This window comes from Panulirus ornatus, chromosome 39 (assembly GCF_036320965.1).
Source record: "Panulirus ornatus isolate Po-2019 chromosome 39, ASM3632096v1, whole genome shotgun sequence".
Classification (NCBI taxonomy): Eukaryota; Metazoa; Arthropoda; class Malacostraca; order Decapoda; family Palinuridae; genus Panulirus; species Panulirus ornatus.
The window spans coordinates 11742572-11761661 of NC_092262.1; the positions used below are offsets into that span (position 1 = coordinate 11742572).

At 43.0% G+C, this 19090-nt stretch overlaps 1 protein-coding gene across 3 annotated transcripts in view; it reads right to left on the reverse strand.

The window, feature by feature from the left end:
- Positions 1-19090, reverse strand: part of gish (casein kinase I gish) — a 133276-nt gene that overhangs the window by 98639 nt on the left and 15547 nt on the right. For 2 of the 3 annotated variants that reach the window (XM_071685099.1, XM_071685096.1), the window contains exons 3-4: positions 14474-14546; positions 4849-4866 (exon numbers count right to left, since the gene is read on the reverse strand). In XM_071685099.1, the coding sequence (XP_071541200.1) occupies positions 4849-4866; positions 14474-14546 (91 nt within the window). The remainder of the gene's footprint in view (positions 1-4848; positions 4867-14473; positions 14547-19090) is intronic. The other variant, XM_071685098.1, reaches the window with a different exon arrangement.

The window sequence follows — 19090 nt, forward strand, 5'->3', positions numbered from 1 at the left end:
TAAGACTCCTTCATGGACGGAGGAGAGTCTGGTTAGACAGACAGAAGACAGCAGTTCCACTTCTACGTCCACGCCAGCCTTTCTGTCCAAGCTGGACGTAAATGTAGTCCAGAAAGCAATATCATACACTGGGGGAAAACCTCCAAGGATAGACCAGTTTCGTTCCTCTGTGTCCCTCCCTCCAAATCTCGCTCACCGAGCTATTATAACAAACAATAACAAATTGGCTTTCAATAATTTGAGATTTGTAGTTGTAAAATCGTCCCTGAGAAATACGACAAATATAAACGACTTATGGATCAAACTTGGTGCCAATAACTGTACGGGGTGGCCCAGGAGAAGCGGGGGGGACCTGGTGGTCCAGATCACATGGACCATTGTCCTCAACGTCCCCCAACACCTCCTTCCTCCTCCTCCTTCCCCAACGTACCCCCAACACCACCACCACCCTTCCCCCCTACGTCCTCCAACACTCTTCCTGCATTCACCAACACGTGACGTAATTCTTCCTTATACACACACGAGTGTACCACCACCAACACCAACACCTCGCACAAAACACATCCTCACTCCACTACCTTACACAACCTTCACGTAAACAACTCTCTCTCTCTCTCTCTCTCTCTCTCTCTCTCTCTCTCTCTCTCTCTCTCTCTCTCTCTCTCTCTCTCTCTCTCTCTTAACAGGACAGAAACCAACAAAAGACCTGTATGGACGCCCGGAATATATACATCTTACAACCACACACCCCCTACATCACCACCACATTAACACACACACACACACACATAACGCTAAGGTATTTTTAGCCAGCACTCCTGGACTCCAGACCCCCTACATCTACATCTTAGCCACCCTTACATCTACATCCTAGCCAACACCCCAAACCCCCTACATCTACATCCTAACTACCCCTACATCTACCTGCTAGCAGCACCCCAAACCCCCTACATCCACATCCTAACTACCCCTACATCTACCAGCTAGCAGCACCCCAAACCCTCTACATCTACCTGCTAGCCAACACCCCAAACCCCCTACATCTACATCCTAACTACCCCTACATCAGGACGGGGCCACAGGTGGATCCTGGTACAGTACTCCGGAAACCAAACCACGAGACAAGGGCGGGCTAACCAACAGGGCATCACATAAAGGTCAACTACGAACGGAGAGGCAATGTGTATACCAACCATCTTGGCTCTCCTCGCGGCCGTCCTCTGCAAGGCGGGGGGCATGCAAGAGTAATGCCACACATAAACAACCAACACAAAACAACAACACAAACAACAACAATCATATCCCATAATGACCCACAACCATAACCATCCCCTCGGCAACAAACAAATACAACACTTACCTGAGCCACAGAGAAACAAACACACTAAACCAACAACATATAATAACAACACCATTAACCCATGTGTTTACCATTAACCCATGTGTTTACCATTAAGCCATGTGTTTACCATTAAGCCATGTGTTTACCATTAACCCAAGTGTTTACCATTAACCCATGTGTTTACCATTAACCCATGTGTTTACCATTAACCCATGTGTTTACCATTAACCCATGTGTTTACCATTAACCCATGTGTTTACCATTAACCCAAGTGTTTACCATTAACCCAAGTGTTTACCATTAACCCAAGTGTTTACCATTAACCCATGTGTTTACCATTAACCCAAGTGTTTACCATTAACCCAAGTGTTTACCATTAACCCAAGTGTTTACCATTAACCCAAGTGTTTACCATTAACCCATGTGTTTACCATTAAGCCATGTGTTTACCATTAACCCAAGTGTTTACCATTAACCCAAGTGTTTACCATTAACCCAAGTGTTTACCATTAACCCATGTGTTTACCATTAACCCAAGTGTTTACCATTAACCCAAGTGTTTACCATTAACCCAAGTGTTTACCATTAACCCATGTGTTTACCATTAACCCATGTGTTTACCATTAACCCAAGTGTTTACCATTAACCCAAGTGTTTACCATTAACCCATGTGTTTACCATTAACCCATGTGTTTACCATTAACCCATGTGTTTACCATTAAGCCATGTGTTTACCATTAACCCAAGTGTTTACCATTAACCCAAGTGTTTACCATTAACCCAAGTGTTTACCATTAAGCCATGTGTTTACCATTAACCCAAGTGTTTACCATTAAGCCATGTGTTTACCATTAACCCAAGTGTTTACCATTAAGCCATGTGTTTACCATTAAGCCATGTGTTTACCATTAACCCAAGTGTTTACCATTAACCCAAGTGTTTACCATTAACCCATGTGTTTACCATTAACCCATGTGTTTACCATTAAGCCATGTGTTTACCATTAACCCATGTGTTTACCATTAAGCCATGTGTTTACCATTAACCCAAATGTTTACCATTAACCCAAGTGTTTACCATTAACCCATGTGTTTACCATTAAGCCATGTGTTTACCATTAACCCAAGTGTTTACCATTAACCCAAGTGTTTACCATTAACCCAAGTGTTTACCATTAAGCCATGTGTTTACCATTAACCCAAGTGTTTACCATTAACCCAAGTGTTTACCATTAACCCAAGTGTTTACCATTAACCCAAGTGTTTACCATTAAGCCATGTGTTTACCATTAACCCAAGTGTTTACCATTAACCCATGTGTTTACCATTAACCCATGTGTTTACCATTAAGCCATGTGTTTACCATTAACCCATGTGTTTACCATTAACCCAAGTGTTTACCATTAACCCAAGTGTTTACCATTAACCCAAGTGTTTACCATTAAGCCATGTGTTTACCATTAACCCAAGTGTTTACCATTAACCCAAGTGTTTACCATTAACCCAAGTGTTTACCATTAAGCCATGTGTTTACCATTAACCCAAGTGTTTACCATTAACCCATGTGTTTACCATTAACCCAAGTGTTTACCATTAACCCAAGTGTTTACCATTAACCCATGTGTTTACCATTAACCCATGTGTTTACCATTAACCCAAGTGTTTACCATTAAGCCATGTGTTTACCATTAACCCAAGTGTTTACCATTAAGCCATGTGTTTACCATTAACCCATGTGTTTACCATTAACCCAAGTGTTTTACCATTAACCCATGTGTTTACCATTAACCCAAGTGTTTACCATTAACCATGTGTTTACCATTAACCCAAGTGTTTACCATTAACCCAAGTGTTTACCATTAACCCATGTGTTTACCATTAACCCAAGTGTTTACCATTAACCCAAGTGTTTACCATTAACCCATGTGTTTACCATTAACCCAAGTGTTTACCATTAAGCCATGTGTTTACCATTAACCCATGTGTTTACCATTAACCCAAGTGTTTACCATTAACCCATGTGTTTACCATTAACCCAAGTGTTTACCATTAACCCATGTGTTTACCATTAACCCATGTGTTTACCATTAACCCAAGTGTTTACCATTAAGCCATGTGTTTACCATTAACCCAAGTGTTTACCATTAACCCATGTGTTTACCATTAACCCAAGTGTTTACCATTAACCATGTGTTTACCATTAACCCAAGTGTTTACCATTAACCCATGTGTTTACCATTAACCCAAGTGTTTACCATTAACCCATGTGTTTACCATTAACCCATGTGTTTACCATTAACCCATGTGTTTACCATTAACCCAAGTGTTTACCATTAACCCATGTGTTTACCATTAACCCATGTGTTTACCATTAACCCATGTGTTTACCATTAACCCAAGTGTTTACCATTAACCCAAGTGTTTACCATTAACCCATGTGTTTACCATTAACCCAAGTGTTTACCATTAACCCATGTGTTTACCATTAACCCAAGTGTTTACCATTAACCCAAGTGTTTACCATTAACCCATGTGTTTACCATTAACCCAAGTGTTTACCATTAACCCAAGTGTTTACCATTAACCCAAGTGTTTACCATTAACCCAAGTGTTTACCATTAACCCAAGTGTTTACCATTAACCCAAGTGTTTACCATTAACCCAAGTGTTTACCATTAACCCAAGTGTTTACCATTAACCCAAGTGTTTACCATTAACCCAAGTGTTTACCATTAACCCAAGTGTTTACCATTAACCCAAGTGTTTACCATTAACCCAAGTGTTTACCATTAACCCAAGTGTTTACCATTAACCCATGTGTTTACCATTAACCCATGTGTTTACCATTAACCCAAGTGTTTACCATTAACCCAAATGTTTACCATTAACCCAAGTGTTTACCATTAACCCAAGTGTTTACCATTAACCCAAATGTTTACCATTAACCCAAGTGTTTACCATTAACCCAAATGTTTACCATTAACCCAAGTGTTTACCATTAACCCAAGTGTTTACCATTAACCCAAGTGTTTACCATTAACCCAAATGTTTACCATTAACCCAAGTGTTTACCATTAACCCAAGTGTTTACCATTAACCCAAATGTTTACCATTAACCCAAGTGTTTACCATTAACCCAAATGTTTACCATTAACCCAAGTGTTTACCATTAACCCAAGTGTTTACCATTAACCCAAGTGTTTACCATTAAGCCATGTGTTTACCATTAACCCAAGTGTTTACCATTAACCCAAGTGTTTACCATTAACCCATGTGTTTACCATTAAGCCATGTGTTTACCATTAACCCATGTGTTTACCATTAACCCATGTGTTTACCATTAACCCAAGTGTTTACCATTAACCCAAGTGTTTACCATTAACCCAAGTGTTTACCATTAACCCAAATGTTTACCATTAACCCAAGTGTTTACCATTAACCCATGTGTTTACCATTAAGCCATGTGTTTACCTTATAACCCACAACCCACCCACCGTAAGAACTTACCTCTGGGTTTATCGTTATCTGAAAGAGAGAGAGATAAGGAAGGATTAGTACATGTAACGGGGGACACTACCATCCTGACACCACTAGGGGGGGTGGGTGAAGCTAGACACACACACACACACACCAGGCTCTGACCTGCCCTGACTCTCTCTCTCTCTCTCTCTCTCTCTCTCTCTCTCTCTCTCTCTCTCTCTCTCTCTCTCTCTCCTTGCCCAGGGTAACCCCGAGAACACAGTAGCCGGGTCTCTTCAGTGTGTCAACCCAATATGTACTGCCACACCACCTCCGAGGCCAAGGTGAGCTGAGCTGTCACACTGTGGACCCGGGGTCGATTCTCGGCGCCGTTTAATGGTAATTACTCTACATCAGATATCACATCACACACACACACACACACACACACACACACACACACACACACACACACAAACACACACACACATATATATATATATATATATATATATATATATATATATATATATATATATATATATATATATATATATATATATATATATATATTGAGAGACAAAGGACGTTCCTGTAATAATAATAATAATAATAATAATAATAATAATAACAATAATAATAATAATCGAAATTACTATTATCATCCTTTATACTATTATTATCATTATTACAATTATTATCATTATTAATATCACCATTATTATTATTATTATTATTATTATTATTATTATTATTATCATTATCATTATTATTATTATTATTATTATCATCATTATTATCATTATCACCAATAAACGGTCTACACAAAATCAAGTACAGCCAAGAGGCTCCAAATATTAAGAGAAAATATATACAATGGAGATGATCGTGGGGGTAAACAACATGGGGGGGGGGGTAAGGGTGGGTGTGGGGAACCATACAATGTTTACAGTGAGGCTGAAGAGTAACAAGGCAACAGGCTATTACCACTGAGGTTAACGATGGTTGGGTCAGAGGGGTCTTATCAGTACCTGGGAAAGGGATCAGAATAGCGTCGGCTTAGGGGTGCCGTACTGCAACAAGGGGACGAGGGATCTCTGGCGCCAGGATATGTAGGTGGCGAGCGCAATGTGTATCTGTGCCATCTCTTGAACACACTCTTTATTATCATACGACTTTTTTGTAAAATTTACGTAATGGTGTCTGCATTAATCCTACCCCACACACACACCACACACACACACACACACACACACACACACACACACATCGAGTACCCAGCGCCCTACAGTCGAACTCGCTCTCATAGGTAACCTGACCACCACACACCACACCACACTATCCAGACTAGTCCCTGGTCAGGGCTCACAGTCAAACACCTCAGCCCTGGGTGTTCGTTCATCTTTCGATTACAGGGGAATATCGCCCCACAATACACTGAAAAAAAAAAATCTAAAATTACCCACGGCCACACAATATTCGTCACAGTAACCCTCGCAGACCAAAATATCCCATCACGACAGCCCAAAAATTTCCAAAATACTTTAATAACATGTCCTACATATAATTAGACCAGCTTGACCCCAGATCTTTACTTAGCCACAACATTAATATAGCGGCCATATTTGATATTCCCAAATACAGAATATCGGGACTACAATATTCACCGATCGTAAATTACGCCTAAAATACAGGCAAAACCAGAATTACAATAATACTCAAGTTAGACAAAGTACAGAACTACGATATTCAGATACGAACAATATTATACTAAGCTACACAAGCAAAATATTCCATAATGGGGACAAAATATTCCATGATCGAAGACAAAATATTCCATGATCGAAGACAACATATTCCGTGATCAGACAAAATATTCCACGGTCAGACAAAATATTCCACGGTCAGACGAAATATTCCAAGATCGTAAACACTATAATGTGGCCATTGAGCACTGCCATGTGACCCTTGAGCACGACGGTACGGCCCTTTGAAGGTACGACCCATGAACACGATGGTACGACCCTTAAACACGACGGTACGACCCTTGAACACGAAGGTGCGACCCTTGAACACGATGGTACGACCCTTGAACACGACGGTACGACCCTTGAACACGAAGGTGCGACCCTTGAACACGATGGTACGACCCTTGAACACGACGGTACGACCCTTGAACACGATGGTGCGACCCTTGAACACGACAGTACGACTCTTGAGCACGACGGTGCGACCCTTGAACACGACGGTGCGACCCTTGAACACGACAGTACGACTCTTGAGCACGATGGTGCGACCCTTGAACACGACAGTACGACTCTTGAGCACGACGGTACGACCCTTGAACACGATGGTGCGACCCTTGAACACGACAGTACGACTCGAGCACGACGGTGCGACCCTTGAACACGACGGAGCGACCTTTGAACACGAAGGTACGACCCTTGAACACGAAGGTACGACCCTTGAACACGATGGTACGACCCTTGAGCACGACCATACGACCCTTGAATACAAAAACGTAGCCTTAGTTCTGACCCCTCACATACTAGCCCCAACCTACAATAACGGAGTCCTACACTATGCTACAATATTCACAGACGCAATATTACGTACAAAATGATTCACTATTCACTACAGATGTAACACGTCACCAACTCCGATATTCACCACCACAATAGTGGCAGCAAGAACCACAATATTCACCACCACAATACAGTGGCAGCAAGAACCACAATATTCACCACCACAATAGTGGCAGCAAGAACCACAATATTCACCACCACAATAGTGGCAGTAGAGAGCCACAATACTCACCATCCCCACCACAATATTCACCACCACAATAGTGGCAGCAAGAACCACAATATTCACCACCACAATAGTGGCAGCAAGAACCACAATATTCACCACCACAATAGTGGCAGTAGAGAGCCACAATACTCACCATCCCCACCACAATATTCACCACCACAATAGTGGCAGCAAGAACCACAATATTCACCACCACAATAGTGGCAGTAGAGAGCCACAATACTCACCATCCCCACCACAATATTCACCACCACAATAGTGGCAGTAGAGAGCCACAATACTCACCATCCCCACCACAATATTCACCACCACAATACAGTGGCAGTAGAGAGCCACAATACTCACCATCCCCACCACAATATTCACCACCACAATACAGTGGCAGTAGAGAGCCACAATACTCAACATCCCCACCACAATATTCACCACCACAATACAGTGGCAGTAGAGAGCCACAATACTCACCATCCCCACCACAATATTCACCACCACAATAGTGGCAGTAGAGAGCCACAATACTCACCATCCCCACCACAATATTCACCACCACAATAGTGGCAGTAGAGAGCCACAATACTCACCATCCCCACCACAATATTCACCACCACAATAGTGGCAGTAGAGAGCCACAATACTCACCATCCCCACCACAATACAGTGGCAGCAGCAAGATGTGCTACAATACTGACTGCCAGCCACAGCTACTATATACTAAAGCCACAATATTAGCTGCTAAAGCCACACACACACACACACACACACACACACACAGCTACAAATCACTACATTAGCCTTGCCAGCAGCAGCCATGCTACAGTAGCGGGGGCACCTTACCTACCTTACGTTGGTTGCTGGGGCATCTCTCTAACCCCTGGGTGCCCACCACGCAGCCCCCGTGTTTACACCAACCACCCCGCCCCACGCTCACTCACCCCACCCCCGACCCCGCCCTCCTCAGGCATGCCAGACCAGCCATTCTATCATGGCGTACCCCCCGCCCCCCCAAACCTGCTCCACAACCATGCGTCTTCCTTCCTTCCTTCCTTTTTTCTTTCCTTCCTTCATTCTCACCGTTCCATTTTCGATCCGACGAACGCACATCTTCGTGGACAAATACATCACGTCCTAATACCCTTTTCCCTTAATACTATCTTTAAATTAAGGTACATATATATCCTTTAAATTGACTTTTAAGGTGACGAAGCTTAAAAAAAAAGGGGAAAATCTTATGTTCTTAAGCCCACGGTGAGACAACCACACCCCCCCCCTCCCCACGTACGAAGGCCGCTATATACATAATGCACGAGCTGTCACTCGGCCCACAGTCAACCCAGCTGTTCCTCCTCACCAACGGATAAATTGGGCACCTGGCTATATGGCTCAGGGTACACATGTTGCGTCATCGCCACCTGTAGTTATCCATCGTATATTATTGTAGTATCTACACAAAGGGGTTAACTATGTCATTACTTCTACCATTACGACCATCGCCATCTGTAGTTATCTACCGTACTGTATTATTTACCTTCGTCAGTTGTAGTTATCTACCTTACTGTAGTATCTACCTTCGCCAGTTGTAGTTATCTACCGTACTGTAGTATTTACCTTCGCCAGTTGTAGTTATCTACCTTACTGTAGTATCTACCTTCGTCAGTTGTAGTTATCTACCTTACTGTAGTATCTACCTTCGCCAGTTGTAGTTATCTACCGTACTGTAGTATTTACCTTCGCCAGTTGTAGTTATCTACCTTACTGTAGTATCTACCTTCACCAGTTGTAGTTATCTACCTTACTGTAGTATCTACCTTCGTCAGTTGTAGTTATCTACCTTACTGTAGTATCTACCTTCGTCAGTTGTAGTTATCTACCGAACTAAAGTATCTACCTTCGTCAGTTGTAATTATCTACCTTCGCCAGTTGTAGTTATCTACCTTACTGTAGTATCTACCTTCGTCAGTTGTAATTATCTACCTTCGCCAGTTGTAGTTATCTACCTTACAGTAGTATATACCTTAGTCAGTTGTAGTTATCTACTGTACTAAAGTATCTACCTTCGTCAGTTGTAATTATCTACCTTACTGTAGTATATATCTTCGCCAGTTGTAGTTATCTACCTTCGTCAGTTATAGTTATCTACCGTACTGTAGTATCTACTTTCACTCTCTGATCTACTGTCACTTCCTCCACTCTCTGATCTACTGTCACTTCCTTCACTCTGATCTACTGTCACTTCCTTCACTCTCTGATCTACTGTCACTTCCTTCACTCTCTGATCTACTGTCACCTCCTTCACTTTCTGATCTACTGTCACTTCCTCCACTCTGATGTCACTTCCTTCACTCTCTGATCTACTGTCACTTCCTTCACTCTGATCTGCTGTCATTTCCTTCACTCTCTGATCTACTGTCACTTCCTTCACTCTGATCTACTGTCACTTCCTTCACTCTCTGATCTACTGTCACTTCCTTCACTCTCTGATCTACTGTCACTTCCTTCACTCTGATCTACTGTCACTTCCTTCACTCTCTGATCTAGTAACTTCCTCCACTCTCTTATCTACTGTCACTTCCTTCACTCTGATCTACTGTCACTTCCTTCACTCTCTGATCTACTGTCACTTCCTTCACTCTACGTAACCTGATAACCACCTTGTACCCTACGGCTGTAGAGTACAACGGGCCCTACGAACAGTGCACATTGTACTATGTGCACAGGGAAGCTCCGTGTGTGTGTGTGTGTGTGTGTATGTGTGTGTGTGTGTGTGTGCTCTACAGAGAGAGAGAGAGAGTTGTACACTCGTGGGGACCCATATCTAAAACAATGTGCGTATGTGATTGCTACATGTACATTGTAGAGATGTTCACACCTGTGTTGCCCCCGTCTCTCAACCCTGTGTACACACACACACACACACACACACACACACACACACAAACACACACACACAACACACACACACACAACACACACACACACACACACACACACACACACACACACACACACAACACACACACACACAACACACACACACAGCATACATCAACATTATACAGAAGTTGTATGATGATAAAGAGAAATGTTCAAGATATGGGTGAGTGAGTGGGGTGTGTTGCCCCCCCCCCCCCCCACGAGTGTATAACTCTCCCCCACTCCTCATCGCCCCCCCCCATCCCTCCTCTTACTGCATAAAATGGGTCATTCATTAATCCTTTTTCACACCAGGGGAGGCAATTAAGGTGGTGGACAAGACACACTACAGGTTAGCTTGGAGATGAAAGCCATTAAAAGCACACTACCAAATCATGAAGATTAGGGGGAGATAGATGAGAGAGAGAGAGAGAGAGAGAGAGAGAGAGTCAACCCTACATGCCTCTCTCACGTTTGGGCCTCTGACCCCTGACCCTTTCAAAATCACGATCGAAAAGGAAGGGGTCAGGTCATCATAACCCAAGCGACGTACTTTACCGTCGTCGTGTTCAATGGGTCGTACCGTTGGATCGTACCGTCGTGCTCAAGGGTCGTACCGTCTCGCTCGGGCGGGGGTTCATTTAACGTGTGTGTGTGTGTGTGTGTGTGTGTGTGTGTGTGTGTGTGTGTGTGTGTGTGTGTGTGAAATTCGTGTAAGGCAGCAAAATCTTCCTCCCACGTCCAACAATGGACGAACGGTCGACCGCCCAATACCCACACCAAGTCAATTTCATCCACTACGTCACTTTGATAAGAATATATATATATATATATATATATATATATATATATATATATATATATATATATATATATATATATATATCACGACCCCCTTTTACGAGATGGATCCTAGTTGTAACCAGGTCCTGCGCTACTTCCAGTTACAGGGGAAGGAGTGATACGGTCTTTGACGTGACTGTACTCCCAGTGATACAGCTTCGCTACAGGTCGCGTTTTACTGGCTATGTGACCTCGAGCGGGCGGAGTCCGGTAACAAGTGTGTGTGTGTGTGTGTGTGTGTGTGTGTGTGTGTGTGTGTGTGTGTGTGTGTGTGTACTTTAATAATAAAAGCAAACGTCGAACACACTTCTTGAGACCTGTGGTCTCGCCCGGTGGACGTGGCCGACTTCCCGGGCGCTGCGCGATCTTGAAGCCAGAAATAAAAAAAAAAAAAAATGAATTACGGCCACAAAAGTAATAGGCCTACTACCGGTCACCACCTGAGCTAACTGTCAACAATGATTAGCTGACCTGGTCCGTACAGACCCCTGTGATCACAATGTCAACAATGATCAGCTGATCTGGTCCGTACAGACCACTGTGATCACAATGTCAACAATGATCAGCTGATCTGGTCCGTACAGACCACTGTGATCACAATGTCAACAATGATCAGCTGATCTGGGCCGTGCAGACCACTGTGATCACAATGTCAACAATGATCAGCTGATCTGGGCTGGCGTACGGGACACTAGCAGAGGGAAGAACACGACCCCATCACCACCACAACCACCACACTTCCTCCCCATCATCACCACCACCACCACACTACCCCCCCCCCCCCTCGCTCCTCATGACCACCACACCGTTGCTCCAGCTATGAGAGAATATGCGGTGGTGGCACATCTACACTGAGGGGGTAGGTGATGTCAGACAAATTATACGCGGCGCCTCACAGGAACCAGGCCGAAGACGTCACACGCTAGACAATTAGCTACGCTGCTGCCTGACTGATGGACAGATAGAGAGACAGCCCCATGGTTCGCACCCAGCATGGCTTGTTCGAATCCTGGCGGCGGCAGTCGGCCTACACCCAACCCAGGTGTTCGTCCTCCTCCCGAGGCTGGTACCTGGTATAGGCTCACAGTGTGTACGTGTGTGTTTACAAACACAGAAGTAAAGACATGGTTCACATACACCAGTTTAAGAGACGGGGCAACGCGAGTGTACAACTCTCCCCCCACCCACCCCCCGTACACACACACACACACACACACACACACACACACACACACACACAACTTTGTACCACTGATCATCTAGGCTAAAGACGCCACTGACAATCTACCATCACAAGTCGGGTAGATGTTCCAGTGGGCCACTGCAGAATCACTCAGTACCGAGGACAAGACGAATGCCATACCTGGCCCAAGACCACGACGGAAACGAGGTCGTTAAACACTCGTTCCGTCAACGAAAACCCCCGGGGGAAGAAAACCCCAGGAGCAGCTCCACACCCAACCAATCAAAAAAAAAAATATACGACTCCGCGGGTAATTACCCGACTGATAACGATTACGCAACACTTGAGAGTAATTACGTCCTATGACTTGAGAGTAATCAGTGCAAGATGACTCGAGGTGGGGTGGGGGAGACACACACCGAGCTGTTCCTTCCTCCAAAAAGATCCTGGCGGAATGACGCCCACGTTCAATTTATCTTATCATAACAACTGATAACGGACGGAGTGGTACCTGCTGAAGTCTTGGGGGGAGAGGAGGTCTTCAAAGGGGAGAGGGGGGGTCTTCAAGCCGCTGGGCGGGATAATCTCTGGTCCTCCAACCTACTGGTAGCCACAGCCCGCAGACCACCACCCCCCACCCAACAGACCCCTACAATGTGATTCAAATTCAAAACAAAAAAGCCGTCGCCGTACATCAACAAGTCTTGACGACTCGTCTCTAACCCCACGAGCCGCGCAGGGGTTCCAGCGATCACCGGTTCGAATCCTGGCCGCGCCAGTCGGTCCGCAGTCAACCCAGCTGTTCATCCTTCCCAACAATGTGGGTCGATAAACTAGATACCTAGCTAAAATATATATATATATATATATATATATATACATATATATATATATATATATATATATATATATATATATATATATATATATATATATATATATAAATATATATATATATATATATATATATATATATATATATATATATAGAGAGAGAGAGAGAGAGAGAGAGAGAGAGAGAGAGAGAGAGAGAATCATTCTACGACCCCCACCCCCGTAGTGTGCGCGCGCGCGCTCCTGAGGGAGCAGGCAGAGGAGGCGTGTGTTCACCACCAGCTTGACGCCGTTCCCCGCGCCTCGCCGCCTCCCTCCCAACCTCCACGCAACACACACCGCCGCATTACTGTAGTAAATGTCAGGAGACACAAAGACCGCAAGTCCTACCTACCTCCACTCACCTCTTCAGTGGGAGGGGCCGTGGTGGGGGGTTCCTGCCGTGAGCCACTGAGAGAGAGAGAGAGAGAGAGAGAGAGAGAGAGAGAGAGAGAGAGAAGGGTGTTTCAACGCGTTACGTACGTCGTCACGGCTTCACACACACACACACACACACACACACACACACACCACCGGTCTACAATTAACGAGTACACTTGGTTATCTTTTCTTCTTTTCCAACCTGTGCGAACAGATTCTAACCGGTATTGACCACGTAGGAACAACACGGAGTCAGCCTGTACGGGAGGGTTCTGACCTGTAATGACCACGTAGGAACACGTAGTCAACCTGTACGGGAGGGTTCTGACCTGTAATGACCATGGAGGAACACGTAGTCAACCTGTACGGGAGGGTTCTGACCTGTAATGACCATGGAGGAACACGTAGTCAACCTGTACGGGAGGGTTCTGACCTGTAATGACCATGGAGGAACACGTAGTCAACCTGTAGGGGAGGGTTCTGACCTGTAATGACCACGGAGGAACAACACATGGTTAACCTGTAAGGCAAGAGAGAGAGAGAGAGAGAGAGAGAGAGAGAGAGAGAGAGAGAGAGAGAGAGAGAGAGAGAGAGAGAGAGAGAGAGAGGCGGGAGGGGGGAAGCTTGGGAAGGTATAAAGGGCGTAAGTAACATGCAGCCAGGACTTACCTCCCACGGCGTCCAGCATGCGATAGAATCTGTACTCGAGGTGCAGCTGAGGGGCCTTGGCCTTGATCGGCTCCTGCAGGAGAAACAAAAACACACATCTCAGTCAGATGATCAGCCACCACCGCCTCCTCCTCCTCTAACCACCCACCAGGGCGCAGCTGCGCTCTGAATCACGCCCCAGGTACAGCAGGCGTCACAGGAGGCCCAGGGCAAATGATGGACTTAAATACATCATCATAAAACCCAAGACGACAACACAAGTCTCTCTTTTTTGTATCTAGTTATCGAACTCCAGCGACACTTGAACCTTAAAGAGAAAAAAAAAGCCTTATATCCACAAGTCGGTATACTTGTTGAACCTTAAAGTTACCCTCAGGTCCACACTTCAGTATCTAATAAAGGCCTTAGATCGACATGTTATTATCTATACCTCAAAGGTCTCAGACCTTTGGGAAATATACCTTAAAGTTAGCCTTAGATCCACATGTCAATAACTGTAACTTACAGGCCTTAGAGCCAAACTTCAGTAAATGTACCTCAAAGGCCTTAGACACTTCAATAACTATACCTTTAAAGGCCTTACACCCACACTTCAGTAAATATAACTTAAAAGGCCTTAAACACACACCTCAGTAACTATACCTTTAAAAGCCTTACACCAACAATTCAGTAAATATTCCTTAAGCCTTAAAAACACACTTCAATAAATATAACTTGGCCTTAGACACACATTTCAGTAATTATACCTTAAGGGCCTTAGACTCACATTTCAGTAAATAGTATACCTTGAAGACCTTAGAACCACACTTCAGCAACTATAAGTGTGTTTGGATACACGTCTGCCACCTCACAACCCCACCACCTCCCACTGTCTTCATGTTATGTTAAACTTGGCAGAGGCCCGAAGGGTTCTGTCACTTGGCGTGCCTTGTTAAACACCCGCTGGATGTCAAAATGCCTATCAGGAAACTTTAATGTTCAACCAAAAATAAATTGGGAGCAATACACCTCCAAACTTGTAAACATTCTTCTATTCAACCAAGTTTCTTAAGGTGAGTGCTCCAGACACCGGGAAATTCTTTACAAAAACCAAAATGGGATGAAGAAATACAAAGTATCAAGTATCAAAGTAATCAAGATGCTATAAAAACCAAAATGGAATTAAATAAAAATGTATTAAAATGAAATGTAATTGTGGGCTTTGGAAGAAAATCAAAAACCAGCCACTGAAAAAGGAGCAGAGCATAGCTGCTGTTAAGAGACACATCAAGAGGACAATGAGTTCAAAAGCTTAGCTGTATACAGAGAGGGAGAGAGATAGTAAACTAGTCCACCCTTAAATGATCATGTGATGCAGTGGTGCACTGAGGATTAAGCATTGCTAATGAACAAGCTGATAGTTCTCAGGAGCAGAACCTTTCTGACACCAATGTACGAATATAGAAGATAAAATATCAAACACTGCAACAAACTTACCTATGTCATGTTAGTACACATAGGCTTCCTATAAGTCACACCAGTTATTCCACATCAGTTGCAGCTGAGTGCAAGTTTCAGACACTTCCAACCATCACTCAATGCACCATTATATACTGATGGTGGGTGAATCAGAACCAAACCTACCATACCCTCTCAGGGGTATCAGATCACATCTACACTACTAGCCTAACCTGGCCTGGTTATAATCGTTCACACTGGTAACAAACGAAGCCACAGGAAAATGTATTAGCAACAGATAGCAAAGTAAGGCATAGCAAGCAGCCTTGTTGACAATAAAAGAAAAAGCAAAATGACTGCATCAGAAACTGATTAATAGGTGATCCAAAGCAACTCACACACACTTTACAAATGGGCAAAGGTGAACCTGATGGAATTCAAGACACATAAATCTGAGCAAACAAGTTTTTGGAACAGGAAATAAAACACTGATAGTAAAGGCCGAAAAGAAGAAGTTGAAAAGAATGTAAAAGATTTGGATGTTATCGTAAATGAGACATCAGAATTCAATAAACATAATGACATTACTGTGCCTAATGATAAGTAGTATGATTCTCAGAACTTTCAAAACACAAACCAACTGATGAAAATGCTTCATGGATGTATAGGAAACATAACTGACTACTGCCGTTTCAGATGGTCAAACACAAGCAAAAAAATTAAGAGAGTATTCTGAAGCACTTCATGAGTCTCATCAAAGGTGTGGAACAAATAAATCATAAAAACAAAAAATTCCATGCTACATAACCCTGAAAGAGAAAGATATACAAGAATCTGTGCAATGACAATTTGAAGGCATAAAAAATTTCATTACAACTGAAAATCTCTCAGGAAGGAAGATACAAATCATTAAACCTTCAAGAGTACCATGTACCTTACTGAAAACAAATCAGACAAAAAATATTCATCATCTCGACCAGGAAGTCAAAACGACTATTCAACATACTGCCACGTGAAGTGAAAAAGATACTTGGAACAACTGCAGAAACATTCAAAACAATACTTCACATGCAACTGAAATAAGTCCCATATGAACCAAGAATATATAATTATGTAATACAGATAGCAGCAGAAAGGAACAGTCTTATTCATCAAGCAACATGTGCTGTCCCCTACCACCATGGTAAAATCTCTCTCTCTCTCTCTCTCTCTCTCTCTCTCTCTCTCTCTCTCTCTCTCTCTCTCTCTCTCACTCTTAACTTTATCCATGGCATCTTTTCCATGCATCAATATGCATCTGCTGTCTCCAGATGGATTCATCCTACTCATCCATTCCCCTAAAAACTAACAACCTGACACACCAATAGATCAACGTTGAACCTCAAAACCAGACCTAGCTGCAGGAGTAGTTGTGGGCCCAAACCACATCAAATATGAAAAGAAGCAAAGTCCCTTGTGAATAACTTGTGAAGTCTTCTGGGATCTTCACCTCCAAAGCCTGGGTTGGTTCCAAGCTGTTACAGGGGGTCACTGGTCGACCAAGCTGATGGAAGCCGCAGCCTGAAGGTCCATAAAGTCCCCACAGCCTGGCTGATCTGGTAATCATCAAATACCATTGGCAGCATAAAAGAATAGCTTATTCAGCAAGTTGTGCAATGTACCATATGAATGAAGTAACTCCAAACAGATTAACTTTAGCATAACTATGTTTCTATCAAACATTGCTCTTGAATCGCTGTATTAAAACAAATGTGTCCACAGACACATCCAGCCAAGCAAGAACAAATTACACCCAGCATACACATCTGCCATCACGGGTAAAAAATGTAACACACCTGTCCCCAGCCCCCTTCATTTGGCTTTGTAAACCCCATAATAAGTTGCTCCAATAAATGACTCCTTACAACCATAACCTTTGAACCCCAACCTGCAAGAGTTAATCAAAACATTATATATGGTTCAACTTCAGTCCATGTCCAATCAATCACCTTGTACCTATATTGTACATACAAGCATCTTACAACTTAACCTACTTGCCCTATGCTGCACTGATGGTTCACTTTCCCTATTCTTCTATAGGTATTACTTTGGTTTTTGCTCCCAACAGCTGGCTGCTTGTGTGCCCCCACCATCAGCTAGACCAAGCAATTCTTGGGAAACTACCGCTACACATAATTAGTGTTTGGTCATTGATAATTCACATGAGCCATTTTCATAACTGCATCATTCTCTAAACCTTGAAGCTTTGGGACTCTACCTCTCTTGTCTTTCCCAATTACTATGACCAATCACATTTTAAATGACAGGTTTTACACTTCAAAAATTCATAAATACTCTTCCTTGTTTCTTCTTTCTCCCTTTCACTAACTCTTTATACTTCAATCAAGGCCCAGCCTTAACGTGGACTTCTGTCCATAACCGGAAGCCTCCAACATTTTAAAAAATAATATAACATCTTAGTGTACAAGACCTTGTAACTTTAACCAGTGCCACCTTGACCTCAAAAACCTGATGAGGTGTAGAACTGTTACAAGTTTGATCTATATCTAATCATCAAGCTACAAGATACCATGAACACAATTGGGGTTGGGTAGAGGAGGGTTAGGTAGGGTAGGGTATGATAAGATACAGTGAGGTAAAAGATGCATCAACAGATGTAAGTACTGGCACAATTGAGGGTATAACAAAACAGTAAATACTGTTTACATAATTACTGAAAGGTTAATATCCAGGCCTTTTTCAGGCCCACACAGCAGTAAAGAAAATAAACATTACTGTATCAATTCTACAGATGATTCATTTTCCTATCATAATTACTGTAACATTATAATAATTTAAAATCATTCAAAAAAAAGTTCACAAGAATGTCTACGTACACAACCACTTTTTTCTAGGCCTAAAGTCTCAATTCAGACCAAAGAAAGTCTCAAGCAACTTTTCACACTTTTCTAATTCATGCAAAAACCAAGACTTACTCCAGTCTTGCAGACCCACATGAACCCTTTATATATGAATGACGGACACAATACACTTTACTATAAGAAACAATTGGTAGAACATATAAAGCCTTCTAAAAATACACTAAATGGGCTAAAAAATACATTTCTTGAAAAATCATGGTATGATACATATATGGGGTTGACCAGTGACCCAAGAACCCAACTCCAAGCCATAGTTGTG